We start from the raw sequence: 20,778 nt of genomic DNA, 5'->3' as shown, positions 1-20,778 counted from the left end.
ACTCAAAGGGGACATACAAAGCACTTATGCCAGAAGATGCTATATAATAAAGTTATATGCATTAAACCACTTCATTCCATATGAAAAATCAAGCACTCTGTTTAGAAAATAAAACTGTGCTTCTGCTGCATTGTCTGGGAAGCTTCCCCTTGCAATTCAGCTCATCCCAACAGGGGCCTGGCTCTGGACTCAAAATGAATTGTTGCACTCCAGTCACAGAGCTTGTTGCAGGCTCAGCCTTTACCTCAGAGCCCTGGGGAAATGCATCTGTACAAATCCCCCTGTGAATTCAGAACTGGCATGATTCTGAAGTAAGCCTACTGGAAAGGGTGGCCATGAGGCCTGCGGAGGGCATGATTCTGAGACAACTAAGTGCTAAGCTGAAGTAGAGGGGAAAACAGCTTTCCAGTCAACCGAATATTTTAACATGGCTAAAATAATGTTATCTTCCCCAGTCTTGTTCTCCGAACACATAACCCATTTTACAACAACAAAATTCAGCCTGAGGAAAAGAAATACAGTATGGAAAACCAGTATGAACTGGTTGAATATTTAATATTATATGCAACTTATAAGTTTATAAACATGATTTATATGTTTCAAGCAACCTTTATAATAAGCTGTATAACCAGCCCTTCCTACAGTATCAGCAAACAGATCGCTATTTTTTATGCAGAAGATATATAAAGTATGCGGCATATACAGCAGTAGAAACAATACATATGGTGCTTTATTCTGAACTACATATGCTGGGCATATTTCTGTGTGGAAGGTCTTCTGTGTGGAGGAAGAGATGGTATGGCAGTAGCTGGGTGAAGAACCCCTTAGTCATCCTTTTCACTGAATGCTGGTGGCCCATCACCCAGGCAGGGTGAAGGGGAAATAGGGATCTCTGTCAAATGATAGCCAAATGAGAGAGGACACATGCAAGGCTGCTTTCCATTCCCCACATTGCTGGCTTACTAGAACACGTGACTGCCTCTCTATCCAGCAGAGTAGTTCTCTGACCTACAAGAAAGAGAAACTCTATCTCAAGTAGGGCGTTTCTGAAGGAGCTCTTCTGCTAAATGGCCCTTCCACTGTAACTCACTGCTGCACCTTCTCAAGGCCAATGGATTAGCGAGAATGAAAATTGAGACTATTGGCTCCCAGACAAATAGCACAGGACAGAAACAGGGTGTGTATCTTAGACAGGGTTTCCTCTCCTCTTTCAGTGAGTCATGAAAGACTCATTTCTGAGGTGAGCTTTGAGTTTTAAAGATAATTTAGCATGAGGAAAGTAACTGGTGCAATTTCACCTCCCTTTCTCTGTGTAAGTGACTCTAGAGAGACACCAGGCGTTCACTTGAACTATCATGTTTGCCTAAAAACTGTCACCTCCTTTGTCAATGTATCAGCTCCAAAAATCATACATGATCACTTCAGTAATACAAACATTTAAAATCCCAGTTTGTGCTGCCACCCTAGCAGAGCTACTGCAGAATGGGCTTCAAGTGTGCTGTGTTCCTTGTGGGCCTATACTGTGCTCAGCACCATCACTTTCTCATTCCATGAGTGGGACTTCTTTCCTTTCAGACAAGCTGAGCCAAAGTAACAAGAGGAGCAACTCAGTGAAGGTACTGGACAAGACAGAAGTGGATGCAAGAAAGCACCCCAGGGGATTAACCCATATCACACCATCAGCTATAATCTACATGAGGATAGGTGGTAGGCTTTGAATCTTCTCACATCCTTCCTGCTAGTTCCAGATCAATATAACAAAAAACTGCTGGACATATTTTCTCCTGCCAAATTGACGTAGATAGCTGTGGTAATACTCTGACTGTAGAGGTCTCCTTTGGCTCAGGCAGGGTGTGCCCCTTCCTGAATCTACATAAAGACAGTAGTGAGACATTTTGAGGGATGCCATGTATACTTGTTCCCACTAGACCCAATTATATACTTAGGCTTGCTCCCATATGGTATTTTTCCCTCAGGAGGATACCTCTCTTTTGTGATACTCTTGTCAGAGCTCTGGCCATGACCATGAAGTCCAGCCTTTTCTTTCCCCAGTAAACACACCAATACCTATCTGACTGCTGCAGAATTCAGGCATAATATCCTCACCCTTGCTTTAGTCCCCTTAGCTTGGGTGACAGAGTTGAGTTGTAGTGGTGTTAGAGACCCCAGTTACAGCTGAAGGTAATTATCTTGGCCCAGATGTTGTAGCAGACAGGTATTAAATTGCCCTCCTATACTCCCGCTGTAATGGCTAGGGGGTTGTTAGGTGTGGGCTCACTGAAACCAGTATGACCTAAGCAGGTCAGGAAGCGATCCATCCCCAAAGCAGGAAAGGAGAGGAGGAATAGCACAGAACCGTCTCATTTTTCAACAGTCTAAATACACACTCCCTGTTTTCTTGTAAAATCAGGATAATAACGTTCTTTTGAGGGTTGCTAGCAGAAAATGATTATTGCAAAACTAGGATGGGTCTCTGAGCATCACTGCTAGGATGACACCTATAGTTATCCTGCCTTCATAGTAATGAGTCAGTCTTTCATGCTCTATTGCACACATGTTCTCTTGTCTGCTATAGACATAAACATTTGTAATACTGCCCAAGTCATAAAATCACAGACTGCTTTTCTTTTTTTCTGCAAAATTCATCTAGGGGAGCCATGGAGAGGAGGTAATGCATATGCATTAACAATAAAGAGCAAGAGGGATCCGACTGTAACACATACTTGTTTTCCTGCTCCATTATACCCACAGATCCACGAAATACAGTCAAACCCTTTGCCCATCCACAGTTTGTTCTCCTCTCCCCTCCTTCCTCAACAACACCTCGCTCCTCACATGGATACTAGTCACAACTTGGTCAAACAAATCAGGGCCTTCCAGTGATTTCACTTGGCAGTAGATCTAAAATTCAGTATGTGGTCTTCTAGGGCCGCAGAGGGAGACTGTTGGCTGTGAGGGTACCTGTGAGCACAGCACGCTGGTTAGCCCCTATGCCTTCCTGATTACCAGCTGCCTCACAGGCAGCCTGCAGAGACTGTGCAAGCCTGACAGAGTCAGGAGCTCACTGGTGGGCTGGGCGTGCGTAAGCACACACACAGGAACTTTGGGTGCTGTAGGCTGCAGTCTGGCTCAGTCTGAGGCCATGCTTACAGATTTACCTTTTCTATGCGAGGTGAATCCGGTCTTGCTGGTAGAGTGGAAGCTGCCATTAGCAGGCAACACAGATACATGCTCTTTTTTCTCCACAGGCTCATTATTTCCCCAGAGCTTTGTGAGAACATAAGTGGCTCACATGCCAGCTATGCTCAACAGAGCCACCTCTGAAACGCTCCTGCCCCTGCACAGACAGCTCTATGAGGACGCTATCTGAAGCAACTCAGCTACTACGGCACAGAGGGGCTCCTATCATTTTAGCTTGTACTCCCCTCCACTGCCTGCCTGTCTCTCAGTCCCACTCTCTGGGGAAAGCCATGTTTACGTTTCACTCATTTTTCAGAAATCTTTCATAGGAATTACTGTTTGCTTCAATGTGAAAACGCTATCAAGCTTCCTATTCTGTTCACATAATGGCTTACTCCATTCAGGAGCAAGAAGTAGCTTTCCAAAGGCACAAACAGGAGTGACGTGCCCAAGTCTTTTCAAACATTAGAGGGAGTTGGTCTCTTTACATTTAAATCCCCACTGACTACCCTAGGAGCTAGTGTAGAGGTCAACTGGAGATGACCGAAGGATAGCCTTTAACATGCAGGGTACTGGACTGTTAGATTCTCCTGTTCCACAACGATTTGCACAGTGGGAATCTGAGAGTAGATGACATTTACTTACAGAGATGATATGTCCTTTCAAACCATGTGCTGAGTCTGCACACTCAATAACGGCACTTAGCTGTGGATAGCCCACCCCCGTCTTAATCCGAGTGGTACACACAGAACCTAGACAAGAGAATGAGAGGAAAAAACATAGCCCATTAGGCTGACAGAAAAGATACAGCTTGTTTTCTTTTTCTTGTGGAAAAAATGTGTTTCTAACTGTATTATTTTTTTCCCTCAAGAAGTCTCTATTGCCAATGTTGGCTTCTCACGGATAAAAGGAACATATAGGAACTTGAGTTTTGAAATGCTATCACACCACTTCATGGGAGCTGTAACTGAGCTGACTAATATCCCCCCTTTCTTCTCCAGGGCCACAATTCCCAGTTTAGGTCTCATCAGTAAGGCTTCCCGGTGAGGGAATCACTGCATCTTGAGAAAGCACATCTGACTGAGGTGCCTGAAGGGAAGGGGGACAAAAGGAGCAGAGTCACAACCTGTTGAGACTCAGCAGCAGCATTTAATACCTGAATATTTCTTTCAATAAATATCTCTATCTCTTTTCTATATATGTTTTTAAAAACAATTCTTGGGGAAAACCTGTGCTTTTATTTTATTTTTTGTGGCAATTTTCCACAAGGGAGAGAAACACATCTTTTGCCTAATATTTAAAGGAGAAATATTTGGTTGATTGCAAAAGTTGGGAATATAAGAAAATCAGCACACAGCATTTAAAAAGTGAGATAAGTAATCATAAGAAAGCTGTATAGTGTATTATTACAGAAAATATACTAATTATATCTGACTATTAAACTATAGTATTTATACACATACATGGTGCATGTATATATGTATATATAAAAATAAAGGTATATACATAAATATAAAAAACCCACTTCAACTATAGTTCAACATGGTAACATGGCTATAGATCTTTTGGAATATCTTCTCTATTTTTCTCCTCAAATTAAGAGTCAAAATGAGGAGTGCTTTTTGCCAGGCCAGGTCTTATAACAATTTCAAAACAGATTCTAAACCAAATGCAGTAAAATCTGGATCCCTTCACCCAGTTGATATCCAGGTATACTCAAGCTCCCAGTAAAGTAAAAGTTTCCAAAGAAATTTTAAATAACTGACAAGGTGAAAATACTGAGAAGTATTTCTGCAAAGTAGGAAGAAAAACAGTTTTGAAATGATCTCCACAGTGTATGTACTTATATATGTAATGCTTTATAATAAATCACTGTCATTTTCCACAGGATGGACCATTATCTGGAAAAGAGCCTCAAGACCTCATCTTCTGTGAGGAACATTTGTTACTTGTAGTTTTGGGTGGTCAACTTGTACAGATCTGTTCATGAAGATCTCCGGGGAGGGCTATACAGCATTTACTCCTAACTATTTCCACTTTGAGGCTACAAACTATAATAATTTTTCTTTTATATCTGAACTTGCCCGTGACAATTGCACCACAACATCTCTGTTGTTTATTTTTCATATATTTTGCAGTATTTATTGTTGATTGCTGTCTTCCTGGGCACAACTGCAGCCTTTATTACATCATTTGCCCTGCTCAAATTATCCATTAATGGACCATAACTATTTGGCATTGTAGAGCAAACAATCTGCCTGCACTGCATTGGCTGATCACAGCTATACTGTCAGTGGCACTTGTGTTAGCCAGTTTAAAATCTAGCCCATGTATGGTGACCCCAGCTGCAGTCTAAGAAAATCACAAGAGGAAGGAGCACATGAAGAAATGCACAAGGAAGGGAAAGAAAAAAGGGAAGACAGTATGTCAGTATATGCCAGACAACAATATTAGGGAAGGTGGGAAATACACTGTAAGAAGTTTAGGGTCCTCCCATTTATCCATGGGAATGTTACAGTGATAGGTAACATATAAGTGCATTAATGTAAGTTTTACCTCCCAGGCAACTGTAACAGGTAGAGGCAATGTTATCCATACTTCACAATTAATTAATCCCATTTCATCTTTGAAGACATTGACAAGATGGGCAACCTCAGCTTAACAGAGCACAAATCATAAAGCTATTTAGAAACCTATTGTTCCTCAATATAAGTGGATACCCGAACACAGTTATCTTTTGAGCTTTAGCTGAGATGACTCAGCCCCTTTTCAAGAGGTTAGAAAAAGTGCTCCTAAACACAACACCTATTATCAGTGATAATGTCAGCAACTCAGGCAACTCAGTGCTTCCAATAATAGGCATCTTCACTGCCAGAAGATGCAATATGTAACACTATGCAGTATGAAACACTAGCACGCTGCCCATGTATTTCTTAAATATACTGTGTGCAAGGGCACTGTTACTCTATTGACCTGAGTGGGTCTAGGCATCCTAATGGGCAAGCAAACAGCATTATACACTGGTTCCACCTGAACAGCTCCTCCACCATTACCATAATTCACCTTTATTTGACTGGATTTGACTTACCTGGTCCAATACCCACTTTAATAATATCTGCTCCAGAAAGAATAAGTTCTTCTACCATCTCTCCTGTCACCACATTGCCTGCCTAGACAGAAGGAACAATATCATGTATACGGGAGATTTCAAGACTACTGCATTAAAGACTAACAATGATAATGTAGCGTTTTATCCAGAGCTTTTACAAGTTGAACTATATAGAGTCACGAAGAACATAGTTCACCATATTGTTCGTTGTGCATGCCACAGAGATTAAACGAATCATACAGGTACATTCTCAAGTCAAACAAATTTCATGATTGGTCCAGTAAACCCTGATCCTTAAGATCCCATCAGGATATCTGCTTTGTCTTCCATCCCCCTAATCCTCACCCAGAGGCTCTCAACCACATCATCCCTAACCGTAAGGGCTATACAGTCAAACTTCTCCCATTTACATGCAATGCAACTCCTCCACTCTCCTGCCCTGCCTATCCCTCCTGAACAGTTTATAGCCCTCCATCCCATTTGCCTACCTCACTTTGTGGGAAGATGTTCAGATCTTATTCAAAACCCTGGCAAATCTCTTTTTCCTTTAGGATTTAGTATTTTGAGTACTGAAAGAGTAAGGAAGGTACTATTCTTGTCGTTTTGTATGTTGGTGCCAAAATTGGTATGTACATTCCAACTATGTAAATAAGGGCATTTATACCATATACATTCATTTGGTTGTGGTGATGCCAGAGGTGAAAGAAAGGGGTTTGGTTCCCTCTGCATGAACTTTGCAGAGACGTAGAGAGCATGCTGTTTATGAACACGTCTTCTTCTTGGAAAGTCCTGAAATCTTTTGTGTTCTTTACCGTATTATATAAAGAACATATAATAGGTACAGTGCTGACAGCTACGTGCTGCTTCCTTTCTGTTCAGTGGTAATTTGTTATACTAAGTGTTGTATACTCCAAGGTGGGGTGATGGCGAGCAGGCTGCTTACAACATTAAGAAAGCAGTTTACATCTGAAAGGCAGATGACTACCTGTGCAGTGTGACACACAGCACATTACAACTTCGTGAAATACTGGAGTACATGCCACAGATTCATAAACAGGAATGAACGGGTATTAAAGTCAGTGGCTCCATGAGATTTGGGATCAAATATGTATTTAACTTAAACAGCAGTGTCTTCTTATTAGCAGAGCATAGCAGGTTGTCAAACTGTCTCTTCAGAAATGCTAACCAGACGTTTAATGTTAAGTTACTGCTAGAGAATGTTGGAACTGCATATGTTGATTCAAAATTCTCATCCTAGCAGGGAAAAGCACTTATGTCCCCAGCACACATTTTTTCCTGGAATGCATGTACACACATCAGTGGTTTCTGTCTTTCTGAATCTGCAGATACTTAACAAATTTTCAGGGAAGACGTGGAGTTCTACATAGCAGACTTCAACCTGCTGATGACAGACGTGCTTCTTTTAGGTACCTTTTGCAGACCTCAGAAAGCACAATAAAAACCCACTGAGAGAGGCACAGCTATCAGTATGTGAAGAGACCCTAGTATCACAGCTGAAGAGCAGAGAAAGCTGTTTTCTCCCATCCAGCTGAACTCTAGTTCCACTGAAACCAATGCTTACTTTATCATTGATGCCCATAGGACAGCTGAATAGAGGCAAAAGGGCTGTTGAAAGCCCCACCTATAAGGTAAAGCCAGAATACTTCAACCAAAAAAAAGTCTGAAAAGGTTAATATAGAAAGACTGAGACTATGGTGATGAAACCCCCTTAAAATTAACTAAGAATATAAAGCAAGTAAAGTAATCAGAACTTGTACAAGGAAGCCACTACAGACAATACATTTTGTAGTGTATTTGGGCAGGCAAGTAGTCAAGGAACACACTAATTGGTGGGAGTATTGTATTAGTGAAAACCGTGCTCCATGCTCATCTTAATGATGAGCCCATGTACCAATGCATTTCTAATCAGCTGCAGAACTGGCTTTCTTGAAAGAGATATAGCCCAGTAATTACCTTACTGCTAATCTAGCTTTGCTATACCGGCAGTAAAATAACAGAATTAGTAACAACTGAAAGTTAGGTAAACTACCATGCTTTCAGTGCTGTCCGTTCTTAGGGGCTACAACAAATTATCCTGGCTGTGGGCCTGGCCATACACACTCAGGGCAACATTCAGCTGTACCATCGTTCAGTCTGAGGTTTCAAGTGAGCGTCACCCTGGCTCATTCCAGCACTATCCAGGATGACTGAACTGTGGGTCAGACCTGAGGGAAATCCTGGCCTCAGAAAAGTCAAAGGGAGTTTCACTACTGACTTTAATGGGATCAAGATTTCACCTAACAGGATTATAAAGGCTACAGCTTCTCTGACAGAGATACAAAATTAGTGAACACAGTAGGGTAGTGCCTCTGAATTTCAGTCAGGCATTTGATACTGTGCCTCATAAAAGCCTGCTATAAATATCGACTCACACTGACTAAGACAGGAACACTGCTGCACTGATTGAAAGCTGCTGGCAAATGGCAATGGATCAAGCTGGGGAGAAGTGTCTGTGACAACAGTTCTCAAACTTTCTTCTTGTATCCTAGAGGAAAGCACAGTCTGTGCCTCCACACTATCAGGAATACTGCCAAAGGACACTTCCCACCCACCAAAGCAAGGGGTGCTTTACCGTAAGATGGAGAGATGATGCCCTTTGCAAGGCTGAGCCATACCAGGTGGGTGTTTGCACTCAGTATTGTGACTGACCCAAGACAGCCTCGGCACCATCGCTGTCTCCTACCCTGGGATCCCAGCTGGCCCCTGCTCCGAGACCCCAGCCCTGGTGGACATGCCATGACTGGATTGACTCTGCTGCTTGTTCCAGACATAAACTGGGAGCAGTCTGCATGGCCTTCTCTGACTGAATTCTGCCTCCACTGAGGCCCTGAGAAGTTCTGCTACTGACTCCAAGGGGAGCAACAGTATCTGACTCCCGCTGCTTCCCTCTGCTCCTGCTTTGCAATTCCGCTTGCCTCCCTCTCTGATCCACATATTGTGGGTGCTACTGCATCTGCAAGTGTGCTCCTGCCCCAGCCTTTTCCTTCCTGCCACGCTCCCTGCCCCCCGCCCCCCGGGTTTCTTCTGTATAATGAACAAAGAACACTACGAAAAGAAAAATTCAGGATAAAAACTTGGCAAAGCTTGCTGGCAAAGATATCTTAGCTTCCTAAACAGACTTCCAGTGAAATGGAAGAACCCTAACATCTACAATTAAACTAATAAATAAGGAGTATGCTTACTGTAATATAAAGGCTCTGACCCTCCATCATGAATGTCAACTAAGTTTTGCTTTACACTTCAGCAAGTAGGCACAACCCAAGCACATGATGCTGTGCTACAGCAAAACACCCCACTGGACCATTAATCTTGATTCTGGGGGGCAGTGCTGCATTTGTGAGACACTTGGGAGACTTGAATACTGCTTCTTCCTCCATCCTCAATCTAATGAGTGACTTAAGGCAAGTCATGTTGTACCTTTGTGCCCCTGTCTGTCTTCCCTATCCTTTGTGCTCCATGGAGAAACTGATCTTCTTTGTAAACTAGTATGAAAGGCAGGAGTGAAAAGAGCTTGTGTCAGAGCCAGACAGAAGAAAATAAGGTAATGTGATTATAAAAGCAAGTGTTTAAAAAGTTAAAAACATGTATTTGAAAGGTTGTTACTGCACTGGAGTATCAGCTACAGAAAGTACTACGTCAATCACAGCTGCTTTGCGCATCACCTTTCAGCCTCAGAGCTGAACCCATTACATGGCCTCTGGGAACATACATTCCATGAGACCCAGGGTTGGGTTACTGTTATGTACTGCACTGCAGCTGACTGTGGAATGAATGGTCATGTTGAGGAAAGCAAACAAGACAGCCTGCAAGGTCCTGGAGATCACTTTCAGCTATGAGAAAGCTTCTTTATTTTTATACCTTCTATTTAACTGCTAACCCTTTTGTTTGAAAGCCACGATAGCAGAGAGCATACTGCAGGCATAGCACAGAGACATCAAAGCAGACAGAACAGGTAGCAGCAGGACATGTCTTCCAGAGCATCATAAAAAGGACCCTAGATGAGCTTCTGCATTTCAGCCAGGAATAGCTTCAAAAGGCCATTTTGGCACAGAGTGTAAAGTAAACTCACTTGGAAGTGGGCTACAGGTGTGTGTCCCTAGTTGAATCAGAGACTCAGGGACTGCACAGACTCTGGAGGCTTTGGAAAACAGAAGGTTTTTGAACACCCCAAGTTTGTTAGCATGTTTTTAGGAATGGAAATTATCCCTGTGCAGGAGATGAAAAACATGAACCATACTAAACCATGTTCAGAGAAAGGAGCTACAATCAGAGAAGGCAACTGAACACGTCAGGGCTGTATATGTGCTCAAGCAGGCGGTGCTGTCAGGACAATAAGACTTGAAGGAACAATAACCTTAGTCACAAAGCAGAGAAACTAAGCAGGTAGCGTAAGAGATGTGGGAGGTGGATGAGACTGGCTTAAGGACCTTGGACTAAAATCTGGGCTTGATACCTGACTTTGACATTGACCTCCTGTGCCTTCCGGGCAATTCATCTTGGTTGAGCTCCCTCCTCAGTCAGCAAAGTCAGCAGTCTGTGGGGAGGTGGAGGAGGGGATGACACACAATTTTCTTTCCACTCCTGATAGGGAAGATTTTTTTTTTAACTATATGGTTTAAGCTCCCTCCCACAACTCTTCAAGCCAAAGAGACTGAAGTAATCGCGTCACTAGGGACAATACTTCAGATCCAAAGCAAGGAACACCTCCTTCCCTCACTGCAGTGATCATGGAGTAGGAAGCTCAAAAAACCCACATCAATCATTTCATGCTTCCAAAAGCCCTCCCCAAAGCCACTGGAAATATGGCCATACAAAAAGGTTCCCACATCTGCTGGGAGCTGTTGAAGGATGCCTATTCATTAGCCTATGGTTACTCAGAACCCCACAGGCATTCCAGCCCACTTCCATTTTCCAATGCCATCATCATTCAGGGGCAAGAACACTGCCTTCCTCTGACATGGGAGGAAGGAATGTAGTCTCCCCTGAGCTGCTTGAACATGCAGTTCCCTACTGAACCAAGTCAGAGTGTACATTTATGACCATTTTTATTTCACATTTACTGTACATGTGTGAAGCTTTGTGTCTGGCATGAAAAAGAGAGAAAGTGTTGCCTAAACACATGATTTTTTGCTGCACTGGCTTGAAGAAAGGCTGGTAACCTCCTTAAGAATCTGCTGCTTATTTGAGAATTTCTGCTACTCTCATGGAAACAAATTCAGACCCATTTCTTCAAGGGCCCTGGGAAACAAGCAGGAGCAGTAGGGCTCTGCTGCAAGGAGTCCTGTATTGATGCGAACACCCTACTCTTAGCACAGAAGGGCTGGAGAAGCATGGCATTAGTGCTCTAGAGAAGGGATAGTAACATCACAGAAGGTGCAGGAAAAGCCCCAGCACTGACTGTTTTGCTCCCTGATGACCCTGTTCACAACTGCACAACACCCCTATGATTCTTATCATAGGCAAGGATTAGTCTACATTCAGCTGTCTTCATAGTGATCTAATAGATGGAAACAGCCATTGGCCTCAATTGGCCAGAAACGTCGGCACATTCCCGCAGCAAACCTTCAGCTTGGAATCACCAAAATAAATGTACGCACTTTATGATTAGAGGTCACATCTGGTGTGGGAAGGAGGATGCGAGTAGGAAAAAAATTGGATCCACCCAGCCTGCCATGCCAACACCAAAGTGCTGTATCAGAGCACACATTGAACATTCCCACAGAAATTATCAGCAATGGAAGACTGACAATCCCAACACGTTACTAAACAGTCGCCATTTGGCTCAGAGTCAGCATCTTGCTGAACTGAAAGAGTAGATGAATAGGGCTGCCCTCTATATTCTCAGAAGGGTATCTGTCCCCATGTATTTGTCTAGAAGACAAGAAGTTTGAGTCAGACTTTTCTTTCCTTCTTTCTTTCCTTTTTTTACATGGGGACTCAGAAATTGATGGAGCTACCACAGAGCTTCTGATGCCTACCAACAAAACTTTGGGCCCTGTTCCTGGACAGAATTCCCACACCCCCCCTCTACCCTTTCTACACACTTACCATAATGGTGTGATGTGGGAACAGGGCACGGACAGACTTCACAAACTTCACAAAGTGCTCTGAATAGCCGTTTGCCACATCTAGGCAGATGTATCTGATAGATGGAATGGCCTCTAGAATACTTGTTAACTTGTCCAAATCAGCTTTTCCACTACCTGAGCTTGCTGCTACGTGCTAGAAAGACAGGGAGAACAAAAGGGAGCAGTAGTTTGTAAAAACTGGGATAAACACACATGTTGTATGTCCTTTTCTGCATCATCTTGGGAGGACTTGTGCTGGAAACTAGTGAAAATCATACTGTATAATATGAAATAAATACCTTCCCGGGAATATCAATCTGTTACTTCTGTTTTGTTTAAAGGCTCTAAAATAAAGCAAAATTAGCATTTTATGAGCTTTTCATTCACAAGTGGTTTCTCATAGGCAAATAAAATCACCTGAGAAGGATGAAGGCTCAGCCATACTCTTATTAACACAAACACAGAAGAAGCCCTAACTTGGTGTATTTCCAGGAAGGCAGAGTGGCAAAATTTGGGGCACTGTCAGAGAGTGGAATCTGGGTCTTTAAGTTCATCAAACACTCCGTTGATCTACAGAATCATAGAATAGTCAAGTTTGGAAGGGACCTCTGGAGATTGTGTAGTCCAACCCCCTTGCTTAAGCGGGGTCAGCTACCATTGAAAACAATCAGATTTCCTCCTTTGTCTTCCTCTGAGTTCTTTCCAATAGAAAAACAGTTTCCACAGCTGTTGGCCCACAAAACCTCTGCAGAGATCCAAGGTCACAGAGCAAGTCAGTATTTATAGTGGCATATAAGCAACGCTGATGAACCTGAGTGATAGGCTGGCTTTCGGACAATACTGTTATCAATAGTCTTTATAATATAATTCTAAAATATGCCACAGGTAAAGATACAATACAGCTGTGCGGTATTCTTTTGTATACAGAAAAAGTTTCAAAACTACACTGAACTCTGAGGAGGAGGGGAAGCAGCCAGGCACGCTCTTATACTGCCTTTCTGGTGTAGAGGTCTGCCAGAAGAACACAGAAATCTGGATATGAAAAAGCTGGAACTTAAGTCAATGTTTAAATTTACTAAATGGTGTTTCCCTGTAATGGTTCAGGCTAGGACCCTGTGAACAAGTGGGGCAGCACAGCTACTAGTAGCACAGTGTGAGCTCTAGTGCAAGGAGGTAAATGAAGGACACATGCTCTCACAACTTTCAATGCTCATCCCTGCTTGGGCCCAGCACCTGGGCCCCTCCAGCCCACAGGCTCTGGGTCGGCTTGCACACCTGATAGCAAAGACTGCCTAGCATGAGGATGTGCAGGGCCAGCTTGTGGTTGGGTTACTCAAGGCTATTAGCATTTATGGTCTTGGGCTTCTCTCTCACCAGCACTACCACAGCCCCCAACAGCAACAGAAGCACAGCAGTTGGACCTATTCCCAAGTATTTTCTTCTTCTTTATTCAGGATACTTCTCCATTTCCATTCCAGGCATATATAAAGTTTGCTTTTTTTGCATCTTAATACAAGCACTTTCATAATGGACTCACATAGCTATTCTTTTTAAACCAGGACAAGCCACTTCCCTTGATGCATTTAAGAACAGCAAATATCTTCATTCCCCAAACCCTCACTTGACAACAGTACTCCCAAGAGACTCCAGTGTATGTGAGTTCAGAACAAAGCAATAAACCATAATAATTTACAGTACGAAAATGTACCTCAAGGCATTCTGGGTGATTGGCAGCAAACAGTTTCCATTCTTCCAGAGAATAATGCTTGTGAATTGCAGTGAACATTGCATGCTAGCGAAAATAAGAAAACTGATATTAATGTCCAAGTTAGTCATCTTTCCCTCAGCTGCAGAATAACAAGATATCAGAAATTCCCATTTTAAGTATAGGCTCATCCTGCTTGAAAGAGACAGTAACAGCAAGTAACAGACCAGGCAACTCCAAAAGGCTCTTCAAAAGTAACTTAGTGTACTTAGCCTACCTTTCAGGATCAGGTTTCTGATGTGTTTCATGAAGTTATGATCAATATTTTGAATATGTAAGCACTGCAAGAAATTAAGGTAAGCCTTGAGGCCAGAGGCTAATTAACTAGTGACTTCTGACTGCTGCAGTTTTATCCAGTAACCTACACTTTCAAAACTGTTGTCAGCTAATAATTTTTTTCTGGAAAGGAGCACAATATAGACCTCAAAACTAAGCTCTAGAAGCTCTACCTGAAACTGAGCTACACCCAAGATGGAAGCTTCCCAGTAAGCATCTCCACTGAAACTATCTTATATCTGAAGCTCCGTCTCTGATAACTGTATTGCATAAAAGCACAGCTGCTTTGCAGTGAAATCACACCTTCTTGTTCTGGAGTTTTTAACTCATTCCCCCCTGTTCTCCAACAAACATGGCTAAAGATTAACAAAGGCTGGTCACTGTCACCCAGTCGCTTCCCAGTTGTTGCAGAAATGAGAATCAAAACTTACTTTTGCCATAACTATGGCCATTTCAAATGTCCCCACAGTGTCCATGTTTGCTACTATAATGGGAATTCCTGTGTATGTTTGCTTGGAGTTGCGGAAGGTGAAGGTGCGCGTGAGGTCGACCTGCAATGAATAGACAGACACACATTGTTTTAAGTAATTGATTGCAACCTAACAAGAGTTTTGCCACTGACTTCAGATACAGCAGGTCTGGACCCTGCTTCTTAATTTTCCTCATATTTCCCATTCTTCCTCCTATCATTCCACTATTACCTTATTTATTTATTTTGTTACAACTTCTGCCTTCCAAATAAGAAAGAAAATATAAAAGTAAAATAATGTTTTCTGTGTTAAAGAGAGTTCTTGCTAAAGAAACAGAGAATCAAAATTTTAAAAAAGGAACAAGTCAGAAGGGGTTAGGAAGGAAAGAAAGGACAATGAGGACTGTAGCTTAGTTGACTCCACAGAAGTCAGAACTGGAACTCCCTCTGTCTCCAAGGCATAAAAGACTTTGTCCCAATCTTTAATGTAAATGACAGTATAATAAAGCAAGCTCTTACTTTTGGCTATGGTACCAGCACTCTTGTCATACAATATGAACAATCACACCCTGGCTTATTAAACCATGAGGCTGCTAGTTTCTAAATTAATTTCCTACAATTGTGTCAGCCCTCATCTTCAAAGTTATTTATTCTTCAGCATCCTCAAATGATCATGGTAACATCAGGCATTTTGTTCCTTACATTTACAAGAGGTAATATCAAATTTAGATCAGTTCCCACTGGTCTACTTAGCATCTTTCAAAAGGGGAAAAAAAACCCTCTAAGAAATGTATAACTGTAAGATACTAGGTTAGTCTCTTTAGTAACAGTGAAAATGAATGCTCTTTCATAGTTTTCATTACTCCTCACTTCAGCTTTAATCCAGGAACACTCAGAGACCTGACCTGAACTGAAATCTGTCACCAGAAAGGAAGCAATATAAAAAATGTAGGACTTCGATTATTTATTTACAACATATTTTGAGCGCTGTCATATTGCTGGCTACATTCTGATTGATTAATATGGTAAGAGGTTTACTACTGATCTGTACAACAGAAAGAACTTGGTGCCTCAGTGCTATATTATGAAACAAGTTCTCATTTTTGTATAAGCTCATAAAGGAAGGGTCACTTTGGTGAACAAGCTAAGATACATCTTAATGGAGACTCACCCTTCTTCCCATTTACTATCACAAAGGCCTAATTCTCCACCCATCACTGATGACCTAACATTCTTATGGAATTTCAGCTGCAGCTAACATGAGAGAATAGTATGAAGAAGACAGGTATGAAGTAAATATGAAAATTCAATGTATTTTACTCCCTTCTAATGCAATTTATTAACTAGAACCAAGGAAAAAAAGACACAGTATCACACAACCAGTTCTACACAGACAATAGTACCAGAACCACTGTTTTACAGTTTTATGGAGGAAAAACATCTCTTTCAAACAACCTTAAGAAAGTAGAGAAGAAAAGTATGATTACAAAAAGACTGACGCAAGATGCAAAGCTATGCAGGGAACACAAGGCCGATACTCTTTCAGCAATTCTCACCTCCACTTACTGCAACTTCTCATATATGACTTCCTTTAGCCAGCCAGCCAGATGGATCTCATGCAATTATCCACACAACTGATAATACTGTAACTGCAGGCATTTATGAAGAATAATTGCAGGGCTTCCCCTAATGAGGCTTTTGTTCTATAAGAACAGGAGAAATGGCACACTGGGTTGGAGATGTTTATGTGGTGTCCTAGTTTTCCAAACAGCCAGTACCAGATGTGTGGGAAGGGATGTGGTGGGTTGACCCTGGCTGGACACCAGGTGCCCACCAAAGCCACTCTATCACTGCCCCCCTCAGCTGGACAGGGGAGAGAAAATACAATGAAAGGCTCATGGGTGGCGGTAAGGACAGGGAGAGATCACTCATCAATTACCATAATGGGCAAAACGGACTCGACTTGGGCAAAACTAACTTATTACCAATCATGTCAGCGTAGGGTAATGAGAAATAAACCCAAATCAGAACACCTTCCTCCTACCCCTCTCTTCTTCCCCAGCACAACTTCAGTCCCAAATTCTCTACCTCCTCCCCCTGCAGCGGCGCAGGGGGACAGGGAATGGGAGTTGGGGTCAGTTCATCACACATTGACTCTGCTGCTCCTTCCTCCTCAAGAGCAGGACTCCTCACACTCTTCCCCTGCTCCAGCATGGGGTGCCTCCCACGGGAGATAGTTCTCCACAAATTTCTCCAACATGAGTCCTTCCCACCGGCTGCAGTTCTTCACAAACTGCTCCAGCATGGGTCCCTTCCACGGGCTGCAGTCCTTCAGGCACAGACTGCTCCAGCATGGGTCCCCTGCGGGGTCACAAGTCCTGCCAGAAAACCTGCTCCACCATCGGCTTCTGTCTCCACAGGTCTGTAGGTCCTGCCAGGAGACTGCTCCAGCGCGGGCTTCCCACGGGGTCACAGCCTCCTTCAGGCATCCACCGGCTCCAGTGTGGGGTCCTCCACAGACTGCAGGTGGGTATGTGCTCCACCGTGGACCTCCATGGGCTTCAGGGGGACAGCCTGCCTCACCATGGTCTTCACCACAGGCTGCATGGGAATCTCTGCTCCGGCGCCTGGAGCATCTCCTCCCCCTCGTTCTGCACTGACCTGGGGGTCTGCAGGGCTGTTGCTGTCACATATTCTCACTCCTCTCTCAGCTGAAGTTTCTATTGTGCAGCAACTTTTTCCCCTTCTTAAATACATCATCCCAGAGGCACTACCACTGTTGCGAATGGGCTCAGCCCTGGTCAGTGGTGGGTCCCTCTTGGAGCCGGCTGGCACTGGCTCTATCAGCATAGGGGAAGCTTCTAGCAGTTTCTCACAGAAGCCACCCCTGTAACCCCCCAGCTACCAAAACCTTGCCATGCAAACCCAATACAAGGGAAGATAATAATGAGACAAATTCTGAAAGACACTTTCCCTAGCCTACCTTCCAGGGTCCCAAGCAGCTGATGTTTAGAGACCTTCAAAGACAAAGGTCTCCTCCGATACATTGTGCTAAATAGCCACTCATGTACAAAGAACTTGCCTTGTAATTTTTTTAATCCTTCACACCTTTAGCCTCTGCAATACCCCACAGCAATAAATTCCAAAGATGAATTATACATTGCATAAAAACTATGACTTTTGCTTGATAATGACATTCAGTGCTTCCTACTTCTTGTTTTGTGAGAGACAATCAACAGCCACTTCTCAGTTTCACCTTTTCCATTCCACTCCTCACTTCGTAGACTTCTAGCATATCCTCCACAGCTGCTTCTTCTCCATACTGAATAGTCCTAGTATGTTTAGGTTTTTCCTCATGTGGAAATCAGTCGATACTGCTGATCATCCTGGCTGCCATTCTCTGTACCTATTTTAGCATATTATGCTGGTTTTGTGAAGGGATCACCAGAACCGTGTACTTACGATGAACATACCGAGGAGCATCACAAAGCTAACTTGTTTTCCCTAGTTCCTCTAGTAGCACTTCCGACCATCTCTTTGTCTCTTTCCTGAGCAGTAACAACAAATTTATAGCTTATTGTTCTATGCATTATGAGAAAATAACTTCTTACTCCAGGATTGCTCACCATCACTCAACAACAGTAAAAGTTTCTTTAGAAAGAAAATCATGAAATGTATTTTATAACTCCTGCCTAGACCTTCGACATATGAAAGTAGGAGGACATTGGCTGTTCTGTTAAAGCTCCCTGGACTTATTTGAATTTATAAATTTAAATTAATGACTAGACTTCCTACAGGACACTTGTCTGGTGAACTTAAAATGGACTGCCTGCAGAGCAAGGTCCAGCAAAGGCAAGAACAGCAGGCTATGTGAGTACCGAGACCCCACAGACAGATAATGCTGCTCCCAGTCCAATCAACGCTTTAACCAGTTTTGACACTTGAATTCAAGCTTCAAATTTTCTGGTATATTTTCAAAAAGAGGAAGCAATCATGGAAAATGAAGACAGTGCAAGGAATCAAAAACAAGTACCAACATAGCAGACCTACAAGAAGAGCTGCAAACAGCCCAAACTGTCTCTCTAAGAAGCTGACTTAATCCTAGTTACTGCGTAAAAAGCTATCCTTGCGCAAAAGGAGGTATTCACACCAGAGCAGCAGACGCTTGCTGATATAAGCTTCAAAGCAGCAGCTTGCTGGGTAACAGGCACTGTAGTATGCTGCCTCTGTTCCTCTGCCAGAACTATTTATTTATATTCTTGTTTTGAAGCAGACCGGGGCTGTCCATTTCAGATCTGGCTCTCACAGACACTGTTTATTCCTGTTGCTACAGCCTCAGTGATGGTGTCCAATTTCTTAACCTTCATCAGTTTTCACTGACCCCCCTCATGACATGCACTTTTTCCTCATGTGAAATGTTTTTAACAGTTCATCATAGCCACCCTTTACAACCCTGCCATATCAGCTCATGTTCCTCCTATCGTTTTCCCTTCCCAGCAGCCCTCCTCTCCACAGCCTGCATGCAGCTAAATATACAAAACACCGCACTTGAAGGAACCATGTGTCACTCGGTGGCGCGCAGCTCCACCTGTTTGCCAGGCCAGCACAGTGAATTTTAAAGAAGGACCACAGGTCCCCAAGCAAACGGCTGGAAAGGGCCTACAGACCCTTATGAGCAGTAATTGCACACACTGAGGAGTTACTCAGCCGGGACACCATTCTTTGTAAATTAAAACGGACTAGCCTAAGGTTAGCTTTCGACTGAGAGGGCCTCTCCAATCTTACACCTTCATAATGGCAAAAAAGTTGTGCTTCGTTGTTGCCGTCAAAATACCTGGCCATAGGCCCCTAATAAAAGTGGCCGCCCCGCTTCCCTTTCCAGTCGTGTCTTTTCACCTCACTTGATTTGTCTCGGTCTCTCTCCCACAACTCCGCTTCCCCTGGAGAAAAGCTTAATCCTCTTTCCATCCCCCAGCACAACGTAATTCCTTCATTAGTCAAACTAAATCCTTTGTTAACCTTGGGGTTACGTGAGGTAAACGAGAAGGCACCTTCAATCCTGAGGCAGCCATCTTTTTTTGTACAGGCAATCCTGATGGGATTTCCTGGGGTCTTTCCCGATCCCCGCTGAGAAATAACTACAGCAACACCCAGCTAAAGGGACGCAGAGCCCCGGGCAGCCTTGGCTGTGGGGCCGGGGGGGGGACACACGGCGGGGCTCTGCCCACGCAGGTCACGAAGCAGCAGCAGCGGGAGGCGGGTGGTGGGGGTTAACATAAGCCAGGCTGAAACGCCCCAGGGTGGGATCCCAGCCCCGGGCACCCTCTGCCGTCGGAAGCGCTCCCCCAGCATCTTCGCCGGTTGTTTTTCACTACCGCTGTTTTTTTTTAAAAGAGCATGTCGGTTCCTCGGGAACAGCACTGCCGGCTCAAGCCGCGGGGCGCGTAACCGGACACCCCCCCCCCCTCCCGGGAGAGGGGCTGGCAGAGCTGTCGGTGTCCCGCTGCCCCTACAGCAGGCAGCCCCCGCGGAAACCGGAGGTCACCCCCCGCTCAGCGCCGCAGAAATCCGCAGAGGCACCTGTTAGGAGCAAACAATCCTTCCCCCACCCCACCCCCTCCGCTTTTTTTATTTTTATTTTTGTTGAGGAGCGGGGGAGGACAGCGCGGCACCGGCTCGCCGCGCCCCCCGCCAACCCCTCCCCCGCCCGGGGCCGGGGCTCGCCTCACCGAGGGGGGGGACACACACGCCGCGGGGTCCGTAACCCCGGCCCCCTCCTCCTAGGGGCAGCGGCATCCCCCCCCCCCCCCCGCCCCCCAAAAGGGAGTTCGGGGGGGGGGGGGCGTGGAAG

General features: G+C 44.0%; 1 protein-coding gene across 2 annotated transcripts in view; it reads right to left on the bottom strand.

Moving 5' to 3' along the window:
* GMPR (guanosine monophosphate reductase) overlaps positions 1 to 20,778 on the bottom strand; it is a 43,895-nt gene that overhangs the window by 22,742 nt on the left and 375 nt on the right. The window contains exons 1-6 of one of the 2 annotated variants that reach the window (XM_010573180.1): positions 16,484 to 16,741; positions 14,890 to 15,009; positions 14,126 to 14,209; positions 12,398 to 12,571; positions 6,269 to 6,350; positions 3,826 to 3,932 (exon numbers count right to left, since the gene is read on the bottom strand). In XM_010573180.1, coding sequence (XP_010571482.1) covers positions 3,826 to 3,932; positions 6,269 to 6,350; positions 12,398 to 12,571; positions 14,126 to 14,209; positions 14,890 to 14,934 — 492 coding nt within the window. In that variant the 5' untranslated portion in view covers positions 14,935 to 15,009; positions 16,484 to 16,741. Of the gene's footprint in view, positions 1 to 3,825; positions 3,933 to 6,268; positions 6,351 to 12,397; positions 12,572 to 14,125; positions 14,210 to 14,889; positions 15,010 to 16,483; positions 16,742 to 20,778 lie in introns of those variants that run through there. The other variant, XM_010573179.1, reaches the window with a different exon arrangement.

Source organism: Haliaeetus leucocephalus, unplaced genomic scaffold (assembly GCF_000737465.1).
Source record: "Haliaeetus leucocephalus isolate CR32 unplaced genomic scaffold, Haliaeetus_leucocephalus-4.0 Scaffold373, whole genome shotgun sequence".
Classification (NCBI taxonomy): domain Eukaryota; kingdom Metazoa; phylum Chordata; class Aves; order Accipitriformes; family Accipitridae; genus Haliaeetus; species Haliaeetus leucocephalus.
Note: the sequence above shows the minus strand (reverse complement) of the source record. Positions and strands in the feature narration are given on the sequence as shown.